At 30.3% G+C, this 13,167-nt stretch overlaps 1 protein-coding gene across 1 annotated transcript; it reads right to left on the bottom strand.

The window, feature by feature from the left end:
* Positions 1 to 9,607: 9,607 nt before the first annotated feature.
* LOC133036220 (uncharacterized) lies at positions 9,608 to 12,341 on the bottom strand. The gene is made up of 2 exons (XM_061112735.1): positions 10,299 to 12,341; positions 9,608 to 10,129 (listed from the first exon to the last, which is right to left on the bottom strand). Exons 1-2 carry the CDS (start codon positions 12,339 to 12,341, stop codon positions 9,608 to 9,610), a joined length of 2,565 nt encoding a protein of 854 aa, XP_060968718.1.
* Between the last annotated feature and the right edge of the window lie 826 nt (positions 12,342 to 13,167).

Raw genomic sequence — 13,167 nt, 5'->3', positions numbered from 1 at the left:
GATAAACATGAATTCTTTTGTAACTATTATTTTCTATTATTAAATAATAATAATAATAATAATAATAATAATAATAATAATAATAATAATTTTTAAAACTGGGTACTTTGGGAAAATTGAAATTTTACATAAATTGAAGGTACTAAAATAGTAGTTTTTGTAAATAAAAGGTACTAATTGTTCATTATCTAAAACAGAGAGTACCAAGTATGTATTTTAATGAAACACAACGTACTAAATGAGTATATATGGTTTTTGTTGTCTATAATATATCATTTATTTAATATGATATTTAGTTTCTATTTTATTTTATATAAATTTTTTTGTATGTATTCATATTTTAATGGTGGTATATATAATTTTTTTAGCATGATATATATATTTTTTGAGTATTAATTTAGTATTTTTATAATTTCTTTGTGGTATATAATTTTATTACTACGGTATATTAATTTTTAGTACTACAATATATCTAATACTGCTGTATATATTTAAATGATCTAATATATTTATTTATTTTTGTTATAATATAATAATACGCAATACTAAAAAAATTATGTAACTTAATTTTATTATTATATAATTTTTTTAAAAAATATGTGATAAATATATTTTTATAATTTTTATTAGCTAATTTATTAGATTTGGCCATTTTCTTTATTTTTTTAAAAAGTGGACATTTACTAATTTAGTTTCTAAATTTAGGGTCATTTTGCATCTCAACCCTTTTTCGAAAGCATTTGTGTTGTGATTGGCGGTAAGAAGGTTCAAGTTTAGTGCACACACTCACAACTCTAGATTTATTCAAGGTAATTTTGTATAGTTCTTATTGGCTTGTTACTAATATTTTTCTTGAACATTTGTGCCATTTTTAGAATTTTTGACATAAAAATATTTTGTTGACATTATTTTCGCTTGAATTGCTAGAGACTAGCAATATGCTAGTTGGGGTTTGTGATTAAGACTCAAATTTGTATATTTTAATACTTTGATTGTGTATATAAAATTAATTGAAATCAATATTTTCAGAATTTTAATTGAAAAAAAAATCTTAGTTGAAAATATTTAATTTATTTTGATTTTGTGTTAATTTTCAGATTTGGAACATATAACAATAATAATAAAAATCTAGATAAAATGTGAGAAGCCCCATCATTCTAAGCCCAAGTCAAATATCTCAATAGTTAAAATAAGAACCTACGGCTGTGACTTTGAGGAAATTACACTGTCATCAATCAACATGGGCTTAATTTATCACTTTGGCCCAAGACGTTAACAACGAAAATTATGCTTTAATGCCAAATGATATATATAATCATAAGAATATTACCTCAGCATACGCATTTTCTAAATTTATAGAAATATACCTCAATATTTAAATGCAAAGTATAACAAATTTTAATTAATAATATTATATGCGTATACCGAGATCATTTCTTTTTTTTTTTTTTTCTAACCACCGACTGACTCTCTTCTTCTTCTATTTTTTTTTTCAAACCTTCTTACTCAATTGTTTACTAACACTATTTGACATGATTTTTTATTTGCTTTTTACTTTTTTCATAGTGAAATAACATTTATATGTCCCTCTCATTTTCTTAATTTTAATTTAATTTAATTTTTCAAAACTTTATAAAGTTTTTCTGACTTCATTAATAATTATTTGACTTCAAAAATTACACTAATTGTAATCTACTTTTAAAGATAATTATTTTAATATGCAAAAAATATATTTTTTCGCCATCACCAATGAAGATGACCGAAATAAAAATAACTTTGTTAGTTTCTTTTTCTTTTCCTATTTAATTAATCAAATTTTAAAATCAACAAGAGTAAATATTCTAATCAATTTTAATAGGTTACTAAAATATATTTTGTTATTCATATAGTATTCTAAATAGTTGAAAAAGTACTTTAGGGCAATCATATATAACATTTTAATTTCTTTTATATTAGTTTTTTTTTTTAAAAAAATAAGTAATCAAACTTTAACATAAAAAAAATTAATATACCAATTTTAACGTAAAATGTTTGAAATTAAAAGTAGTTTATAGTTTATTTTATAAATTGTTAATGAGAAAAGAAGTAACAAATAACTTAAACAAACTATATTATGTCAACTAATTTTATTAATTACTAAAAATTATTTGTTAATTCATATTAAAAGCTACCATATGGTATGTACTTTATATAAGCTTATTTTATATAGAGTTATTTTCAATAAATTTCTAAAAATAACTTGTGAAGAAACTAAATCATATCTTAAATATTATACAATGATTATACTACAAAGGCTTATATTTCTTATACTAATTAACTATTTGGTAATTATATTTGAAGATAATGTTAAAGTTGCTATAAAGAAATAAAAAAAAGTAACGTAAATGTATTTTGATCAACAACATTATATAACTTAAAAATAAAATTATCCTTAAAAATTAATCATTAGGTAACAAAAACACATATGGGATAATATAATCTTAAAATTGAGCTTATTAAAAATTTAAAACAAAACCAACTAGTGTCTTAGTGTTTTTTTTAATATATATAATATTTACTAAATTAAAATATTTTATTTTGGTTTACTAAATATAAAATAAACTAAAAGATTAATTTTGATTTCGAATGATTTATTTGATAATAGTAAAATATATATATATATATATACTTTCCACGTATTAAAATAATTATATTATAATATAGGTGGAGATAGTACTTTTCTTAAATCCAAACAATTAATGATGTAGCTACAGTTCTTTTTTAAAAGTATGATAAAAATAGATTTTTTTTTTTAAGAAAAAGAAGATTAAGTTTTTGATGATACAAACAAAGAGAAAAAAGAATGTACTCAAAGAAAAAAAAAAGTGGCGTTGGGTGAAGCTTAAGAATAGTAGATTTCTATCTAATATTTTTGGAAGCTCCGTATATAATAGACGTCATGTTATAATTAAAATTTCTTCTGTTATTTGTATAATTATTTTTAAATTAGGTATATAATTGAAAGCACCCCTCATATTTATGTATCACTATGGATCATGTTCTAAGCTTGAACGTGGACCAAGACCATTACATTTATTAATTAGAAGCCCAACAATGAAGAAGTCAGGTTTGTGCACGACAATGAAGCAGCAAGTAACACGTCTGACGAATTCCCCAACTGCTACCACCCTTTCTACCACTACCAATGCACATTTTGTCCCCCACTTTTCTCAGTTTTTGTGCCATTTATCCCACTAAATGGTACACGAAAATACCATATTTGAGGAGCAAACTTGCACTACAAAAAAGAACCAAATACAACAGAAAAAGACATCAAATTTTAGAGTAGAGAAATATTAGATTTTGTGCCATAAATAAAACTCATTTCAATATAATCAGATTTACTAGTCAATAAAGAACAGAAATAACATTTTATGTTGCATGGTTCACATGATATATTTCATTATTATTTAACGTATAAATTCTATTAAGTCCAGAACATATGTATTTGTTAATGATTATAGTGTTATCACGACAGTTGAATATAATCTTGATATATATAATCATATATGGAAGAGGTTCTAATGGTTACATTTTTATTGTAACCATCCTGGTTACATTTTTTTTAGCCATTGGATCAGTATTAAATGGTTGTGATTAATTTGGAAATTAAATAAAAAAAAAAATAAAAAATGACATGTAACCTGATATTAACCTGTTAATTTATTTCCTTTTAAAACTTTAATTAAAATTAATTATATTTTAAAATTAAATTAAGTATAATTATTAATTAATTTGTTGCAATTTATTATTAAATAAGGATCTTTTAGTAATTTATTTTTTTGCACTTAAATTATTTTAATTTTTACAACAAAACTCTTAATAATTTAAAATTATACATATATAATTTCATAATTAAAATTGCATTATACTTATAATATTTTAATTTAAAATAATTACAGTTTTTTTTTTTTTTTTGAAAACATAAAATGATTACAGTTTATTATATAGAGATGTCAACATTGTACATCATCAATATTGTACTTCTTTTCACATTATGTTCAACGTTCCTTACTCTTTCATTCCCTCAATCTTGCTCTCGAACCCGTCAAACCCCTGCGCCTCCAGTTAATATTTTAGAATCTGGGTGGGATAGTCAGGGTTGGGGAGAAACAAGAGTATGGGATAATGGGAGGATGGAAATTGAGGTGACCAAGGCTTCAGGGCTTTCCTGTTCCAATAAATTAAAATTTTTGAAAAAAAAAGAGTGTAAATAATAAATATTATAATTAAATAGGTTAATTGTTAAAATAATTAAATCAAGGGATTTATATATAAATAAAAAAATTATTTATAAATTTTAATTGCTAAAATAGGCCTTTGTTAAATATTTATTTAATTACTTAAAAAATAGTTAATTATAATTAATTAATTCTAAAAATGGAATTTTTACCTATTGGTAACCTGCTATTGCAGGTCAAAAAAAAAATGTAACCATATAGTTACAATAAAAATGTAACCACTGAATAGTCACCCAATCATATATATGTATCACTATGGATCATGTCCTATGCTTGAACGTGGACCAAGACCATTAGATTTATCAATTAGAAGCCCAACAATGAAGAAATCAGGTTCGTGCACGACAGTGAAGCAGCGAGTAACACGTCTAACGAATTCCCCAACTGCTAACACCCTTTCTACCACTACCAATGCACATTTTGTCCCCCCACTTTTCTCAGTTTTTTTGTGCTATTTATCCCACTAAATGGTACACGAAAATACCATATTTTAGGAGCAAACTTGCACTATAAAAAAGAACCAAATACAATAGAAAAAGATATCAGATTTTAGAGTAGAGAAATACACTTTCTCATCTTGTTCTCTCTTATTTCTAAAATGAGTGAAGTATTTTAGAAATATTGGTGAGGTTAGAGTGTAGCTTTTGTATTTCTTATTTCTATTATTGATATGGATTCTTTTGTGCTTCATCTCCATATTGTTGGAATTATTTTACTAGGAGCTTAGATCTACTCACAAGTATGTTGTTTAACATCCTAAATATGAACTTCTAAAACGATTATAAATAAACACATATAAAGTATGAGAAACCTTACATTGGGTGCAGCGGAATATTACGTCTCCTTCCACTAAGATCTCTAACCCTTGTATCCTTTCTGTCCCAGAGTATCACCAAGATCTGAGTCCGAATGTCCTTCTGTTGAATCTGGATTCTTCACGATCTTCCACATTATGATTGAGGTACCACTTGCTGTGTGTGGCCACTACTCTATCACTAAGGGGTTCGAAACAATAATGAAGAAGAAGGAAAGAAAGGTGGCGGATAGGTTAGATAGAAGGCTCAGGTTTTACTTTGAAAGGAATAAGATGCATCATCTTTTCATGAAGCCATCACTACCTATTTATAGTATGCCACCTAGGGTTAGGTTTGAATTATTTGGCATTAAAATAATGAAAATATTAAATGATAAATCCCACATAAGTGGCTGGCCAAGGCTTGTGGATATGGGCCCCACTTTTGTAATTTGCTGTTTTATCATTTCTACATCTCATTTTCTCAAAAACGCCAATTTTCAAATTCAACCATTTAAATGCCAATTTCAACTATTTAATAACTAAAATTAATTATTAAATAATATTGTCATTTAATATATTTATTAATTAGACTAACCAAAGTCTCTTAATTAACAGATATACCCTAGAAACTTTTTCTTTACAGTTTTGCCCTTGCTTAGTGATAAATTCACAAACTAGACATAGCCTAACTTTAGAATTATAATTGATTAATCAAAACCAATTAAATGAGTCTTACAAGTAGTATTGTCTCAACTAGTGTGGGGACCATGGGCCTATATATCTGAGCTTCCAATAAGCAGATCAAGAATTTAGCAAGTAAATTCACAGACTTATTAATTCTTCGTTGAATCCACGCATAAAACTTAGAATTGCACTCTCAGCTATATAGAACGCTCTATATGTTCCACCATGTAGACACGCTATTAATTATCCATTGTGATAATCCTAATTTGATCAATGATCCTCTATATAGATGATCTACATTGTATAGGGATTAAATTACCGTAACACCCTACAATGTATTTTATCCTTAAAACACTTAAGACACCTTCTTACACAGTTTGCCAAAGCTGTGGATATTAATTTGGGGCTTAGTGGGGTGCTCGTTGATTGAATTGAATTGAAATGTTTAGTTGAATATTAATTTGGGGTTAGTGGGGTGCTCGTTCTAAGCAGTAAATCTTTTTTTTTTTTCTTTTTTGAGAAAATTGGATTTTCTTTTAGAAATTCTTTGAGTCAAAAGTTACATCATTCAGTGGAGCTGATGAAGTGTGTTCTGCAGGGACTAAAACCATTCCATCGATTCAGTGGAGCTGATGAAGTGTGTATTATGGAAGACTCTTATTAGATGATATCAAATTCCATCTGTGATCGGGCAAAATGTATCTAGTGACAGTGACTTTTATAGAGTTCTAGACCAATGTAAAGTGGGTGACAGAATAAAGTTTCATTGTGTTAACTCATATTAATCTACATTATCTTCTTATAATGATAGTTTTAGAACAAAGTTAGAAAAACCTTTAGAGAATTTCAATTCTTACTCCAAAAATTTTTGAGTGCATAATATCTTTCTCATTTTAACATATTTATTTTAACTTATTAACTAATTGATTGAGCTAGTCAAACTGTTAAAGTATATCATGAGTACCATTGATTGAGCTAGTCAAACTGTTAAAGTATATCATGAGTACCATGAACTGTAAAACAACAGTTTATTTTTAAGACTTATATATATTTACTTATGCTTGTAGCATATAGTAGAATATGTCTGTATCTTTAGTGACTTATTTGTTTAGAAAATGAGCCAGGCCTAGCCTCTTATGTTTAAAAATTGTTTAGATTTAAAAGGTGTTCTATGATTTTTATAGAGTCGAAACTGGTTTCACCGGGTTTACAGGTTCGAAACTAGTTTCACATGTTTTGAGAGTTCTGCAATTGGGTTGCTCTATTTTATTATGTTATTGCATATTTTTAATTTTAAGTTACTTTTTATTATTTTGTTTCTAAGTTAAGAACTTACACTTATATTTAGTTTTTAAATTATTGGTAAGTATTGTGTGTTGTTTTGATTTTGTTTGATTAATATTTTTTTTTTTTTGTATTTTTGTGTGTGTTTTTTTTATTTGGCTGTTTGATGAAACTGGTTTCAGTTAGCTTTATTATTTAACATTTATATTTTGTTATGATTTTTCAGCGTCAAAAATGGTTTCACAGGTTTTAAGTGTTTTGTAATGGAGTTGCTCTATTTTTATGATGTTATTGTATATTTTTTAGTTTGTATAAAACTAGTTTTATTATTGTCTAATGTTTGAACAAAAATGTCTGCTTTATTTTAAATAACCAGTTTCTGACACACTTATTATGTTATTATTTTCGTAACTGTTTTTTTTTATTATTATTGTTCATAATTGATTTTTAAGTTTCAATTTTTTATTTGGTAATTCCAAGAAACTGGTTTTATCAGTTAATTTTTATTATGACTGCTTTATTAATAACTGGTTTCTCCCTCTCACTATTTTTTTGTTATTCTTTTATGGTTTTTATTGCGTTTTTATCTCTTTAACATAAAATTTATATGTTCGAAACTGGTTTTTAAATTTAGTATCGTTTTTAAAAATTTAGTTATTAGGCATTGTGTATTTTTCATTGTGTTGTTGATGAAACTGGTTTTTTTTTTTTTTTTGCTTCTTTTAATGAAATACTTAGTTTCTTTTAATATTGATGAAACTGGTTTTTTTTTTTTTTTTTGCTTCTTTTAATGAAATAATTAATTTCTTTTAATATTGATGAAACTGGTTTTTAAAGTTAGTATCGTTTTTAGATTATTTTTTTTTTCATTATTTTATTGATGAAACTATTTTTTTTTGCTTCTTTTAATGAAATTATTAATTTTTTTTTAATGTTGATGAAACTGGTTTTTAAGTTTATATCATTTTTAGATTATAATTTTTTATATTGTGTTTTTTTTTTGTTCATTATGGTGTTGATGAATTGATTTTTTTCTACTACTTTTATTGAAATAATTAGTTCATTTTAATGTGTAGAATTAATTAGTTTATTAATTTATTACCTTGATAAAATTATTTTGGTATTGCATCAATTTTTATAAAAAAACAAAAACAAAAACAAAAAAACAAAAAAAAAATAGTAGTTTAAAAAAAATTGCTTTAGTAAAAAAAAAAAAATAGCTTCAACTGAGAATTTTTTTTAGTGTTTCATTTTTTAAAAGATAAAAAAGAAAAAGAAAAAGAAAAAGAAAAGAAACACAATTTTAAAATTTTTTATGGCATTCTTTTTTAAATAAAATGAACTTTTCGCATTTTTTTAAGTTTTTTTTAAAAAATATCATATTTAGTATAATTAAGTTTTTATACCAAATATACCAAAACTTATCTTTTATTTCCCATATTTTTTGTAAATAGCCCAAATAAAAAGCCAACATTCATTTGTCAACCCACACCAATCAATTTGGGCTTTAGTGAGCCCATTGCACTTTCACTTTTTTCCGAAACAAAGCCCTCTATTCTCGAATCATGTCGGCTGCCGATTTTTTCATTTTTAATCTCATTGTATTTTGAGAAATTTACATCAGGTGACACAAATTTCATTTTAATTATAAAATTCTGCCCGGGAATTTTATTATTCAAATTACTGCCGATTTTAATAGTAATACCGCCAATTTGCATAATGAAATACCGCTGGTCCTCTGACAAACAATTTCCTTTTCCTTTTCATTTTCTTTCATTATTTTGCTTAGTTTTTCTTGAATACTAAATGTACGGATTCAATTATTTGAATTTTGACAGCTATTTTTTTTTTCTTCAATTTTACAATATTATCAAAAAACTTTCTGTTTTTTTTAAAGATTAAAAAAACTTTTTTTTTGGCCATATTAATAATTATTATATAATTATTTAGGTTCAAATTATATTATTGTGACTTATTTTTTAAGATGGTTATTTTGATATGTAGGAAGTATATATTTTTTGCATTATTTTTTCAAATAATTAACCATATATTTTAATAAAAAAAACTAAAAAAATGGTCAAAGTTTAAATTTGACTGAAACTTAATAAACTATCCAATTTTATGAGTTACTAAAAATTAACAAATTATATTCTTCTTATGCTCCTGTTATAGAGCAATTTCAATAGGTTTCTAAAGTAATTTCTAAAAAAGTACCAAATAGTATCTATATATACATGATTATTGCTCTATAGTAACTTTTATATGTAATTATAACTATTAATTTCTTAAATATACTTACAATTAACTTGCAAAGTTGTTTAAGACAAAATAATCTAGATATATGTTAAATAAGCAACCAACTTCATGAGTTACTAAATGATATATATAGAACAAGTTTATTTAATAGAGTTGTTTTAATATATTTTTTAAAAACTAACAAAGTAACCAAATAGCATTTTAAACATTGTACAATTAGTTATACTATGAAAATTATTATTTTTATAGTTGTACTATTTTTTTTTTTTGAAGAAAAGCGTACGTGCGATAGATTGATAAAATACTGTCAGACCTCGCGGTCATTACAAAGTATAGTTTCGGGCAAAGAGGATAGAGGCACTAGGCCGAACCTTTGATGAGAAAACGCCCACTTAGCCACGTTATGGGCCATAAAATTACATCGTCTACTAACATAATCAAACATACAACCAATAAAGAAAGGGGAGGTGATTTTACAAAAGGAGACGAAGTTATCAAGCTCCCACCGGGACTCCTTCCCATTAAGAGCATTGATCACCACTCTCGAATCACTCTCCAGAATAAGAAACTTGACACCCCGAACTTTAGCTTCCTGAAGGGCTAGACAGCACGCCATTGCTTCCCCACAGAGAGCATTGGAGAAATCCATCTTAGAAGTAACCACCCAGATTACCTTGCCAACGTGATTCCTTGCAACCACAGCCGCACACATGCTATCTAACCCCACTCTGATGTCGCAGTTCAGCTTCAACCAATCCTGTGGGGGGGGGGGGGGGGCACACCTCCGTCGGACACGGTATGGGGCAAGGGAGCAAGAGAGCATGATGATCTGCAAAAGAAAACTGAACATAGTCAATACATTTAACAATATCTGCAGGACAATTATTATGTACCTTGTCGTTCCGAGTCCGCCATATTGTGTCAACTATCAGCGATGCATATAGGAAAACTTCCTGGACATTCAAGCCTTTTTTATTTAGATCCCACAAGAATTTTACCCAATCCCACACACGAATACCAGTGTCGCAAATAGGGTAAATACCCCAAGGAGAGGATCGCCAAAGGTGAAAAGCGAAGTTAAAAGATAGGAAAAGGTGCTCCATAGTTTCTGCTTCCGTACCACACAGGGGGCACCTCTCATCTTCGATAGGAAATCTCCTACCTATAACCGAGCAGATCGGAAGGGCTTTGGATAGAATACACCACCAAAGAACCTTGAGCCTCTCAGGGATTTTACAATTCCACAGTTTGTTCCACATGGAGGGGGCCACCTCACTTGGATTCACTCTATCCTCAGCCAGTGCTCGATAGGCTGATTTACAGGAGAAACGACCATTATTTTCCAAGGTCCAGAACCAGCTGTCTTTTCCCGTGCCGGTAGGATTTCCTCCTTTGAGGATGGCGGAGACAGTATTACGATCGAAGAAACTATTAAGCTTATGGATGTTCCATCCACCATTAGGCTGAAATAACTCAGCAACCTTTGACTCCCTATTTAGAACCCGCCCAACCGGCGTGGGAGTAAAACCTTTTAGGTGAGCGATCCAAGGATCAGACCAGATGTTCGTCTCCTGACCATTAGATACACGCTTACAAGCACCTTTTCGAATAAGAGATCTGGACTTAGTCACATTTTTCCAAAACCACGAATCAGAAGGCTTCGGATCACACTCTAGGAAGGACTTGCCCTTCAGGTATTTGGCTTCGAGGATACGGCAGCATAAAGATTGGTTACCTGAAAGGAGGTTCCATCCCCATTTAGCAAGGAAAGCCTGATTCATTTCTTTGGATTTGCGGAACCCTAGGCCTCCTAACGACTTAGGATGACAAAGTTTATCCCAGGCTTTTAGGTACAAACCATGGTTCCCCTTTTCCGAGCCCCACCAGAAATCTCGCACCAGCCCATCAACCTTAACTGCAAGTCGGTTAGACAACTTAGTGGTTTGCATAGCGTAAAGAGGCAAAGATAACCCCACCGACTTTATAAGAGTAGCTCGCCCCGCTTTCGAGAGCGTCTTTGCCTTCCAACCATGTAGTTTCTCAGACAGGTTATCCAGAATAAAATTAAAATCAGCATCTTTTTGTCTTGATCTGAATAAAGGGAGCCCGAGGTACTTAACGTTACCTTCTGTTGATCCAATTCCCAGCGTTTCCTTGATCCTCTGTTTCATAGCACTAGGGGTGTTCTTACTGAAGAAAATAGAGGTCTTCATTTTATTTACCTTTTGGCCTGACCAAGCACAAAACTTTTCAAGGCAATCCCAATAGCCTTTGGCCTCCTCTAAATTGGCTTTACCCACAAGGATTAGGTCATCCGCGAAGAATATGTGAGATAGCGTCGGGCCTCCCCTACTTAACCTGATTCCACTAATGGTTTTCGAGTTGAGGGCATCCTCCAGAAGTCTAGATAGAATTTCCGCTCCCCAGATGAAAAGGTAAGGGGACAAGGGGTCGCCTTGCCTGAGACCGCATGAGGGAAAGATCTTGCCAACAGATCCTCCATTCAGGCAAACATTAAGGGAGGTGGTGGCAATGCATTGAGAAACCCATGTTCTGACCTCTTGGGGAACCGCAAAGCATTCCATAACATGATCAATAAATCCCAAGCTCATTTTGTCATAAGCTTTCATTAGATCTATCTTGATTGCAAACAAACCTTCTTTGCCTTTCTTTCTATTGAAGGAGTGAATTATTTCCTGGGCTATCACGTTATTATCTTGTATAGCTCTTCCCGATACAAACGCAGCCTGGGTAGGGCAGATAATCTGAGGAAGCAAAGGCTTGATCCTATTAGCAATAATCTTAGAGATTACCTTGTAGACCACATTGCACAGAGAAATTGGGCGGAAATGGTTAGGTCTTTTCGGGTTCTGCACCTTGGGGATCAGGACGATATTAGTGGCATTGATTCCTTTGTGCATACGCCCAGTTATGAAGAAGTTGGAAATTGCATCACAGAAGTCAAACCCCACCGAGTCCCAATAGTGTTTAAAGAACAGAACCGACATACCATCTGGGGCAGGAGCTTTGCCACTGCTCATGGCAAACGGGGTAGTTCGTATTTCCTCAAGTGAAGGCTTTCTGATGAGATCAGTCTGTTCATCCAAGGACAGGCGATTTCGGACAAGGTCAGTACAATTAGGAGTAATCGCGTTTTGAGAACCCTAAAGATGCCTTGGAAGAATTCCATGAATTCTTTCCCAATGAGCTCCCTTTTGGATATCCACACATTATCTTTATTGAGGATGCTTTCAATGGCTTTCCTTCTGCCTTTGATAGAAGCCGATAGGAAAAAGAATTTGGTGCATTTGTCCCCTTCTTTCAGCCAGGAAATTCTAGCCCTTTGTTTCCAATACACTTCTTTCCTAGCCCGGGCCTCATTAAGAGATAATCGAAGCTCCTTTTCCATTTCCCAATCTCTAGATCCCACAGGCAGCTTCTGAATACTATCCAGTCTTTTTTCGAGATCACAGATTCGGACATCTAAATTACCAAACTGGGCTCTATTCCAATGCATAAGAGCAACCCGAGTAGCCCCAATCTTCTTAAAGATTCTGGCCGGAGCCCATGGAAAGGAAACAGACTTCCAAGCAAAATCTACCACAAGTTTACTTCGCTCATCCCTGGTCCAGGCTTCCTCAAACCTAAAATTTCTTCTGACGTTCTCCCCCAAACCACCAGAATACAAACACAGAGGGCGGTGATCCGAGTTGGCAGTCTGGACGGAACAAAGAACAGCCTTCGGAAAAAGCCTAACCCAATCACCATTAGCGAGCCCTTTATCTAAAGCCGACTTGACATGGTTAGACCCAGAACGGTGGTTGTCCCAGGTCAACTTGTCTCCCTGGATGGGTAGAGAAATAAGCC

The sequence above is a fragment of the Cannabis sativa genome, chromosome 3 (genome assembly GCF_029168945.1).
Source record: "Cannabis sativa cultivar Pink pepper isolate KNU-18-1 chromosome 3, ASM2916894v1, whole genome shotgun sequence".
Classification (NCBI taxonomy): Eukaryota; Viridiplantae; Streptophyta; class Magnoliopsida; order Rosales; family Cannabaceae; genus Cannabis; species Cannabis sativa.
This window is presented reverse-complemented; position numbering and strand designations above follow the sequence as displayed.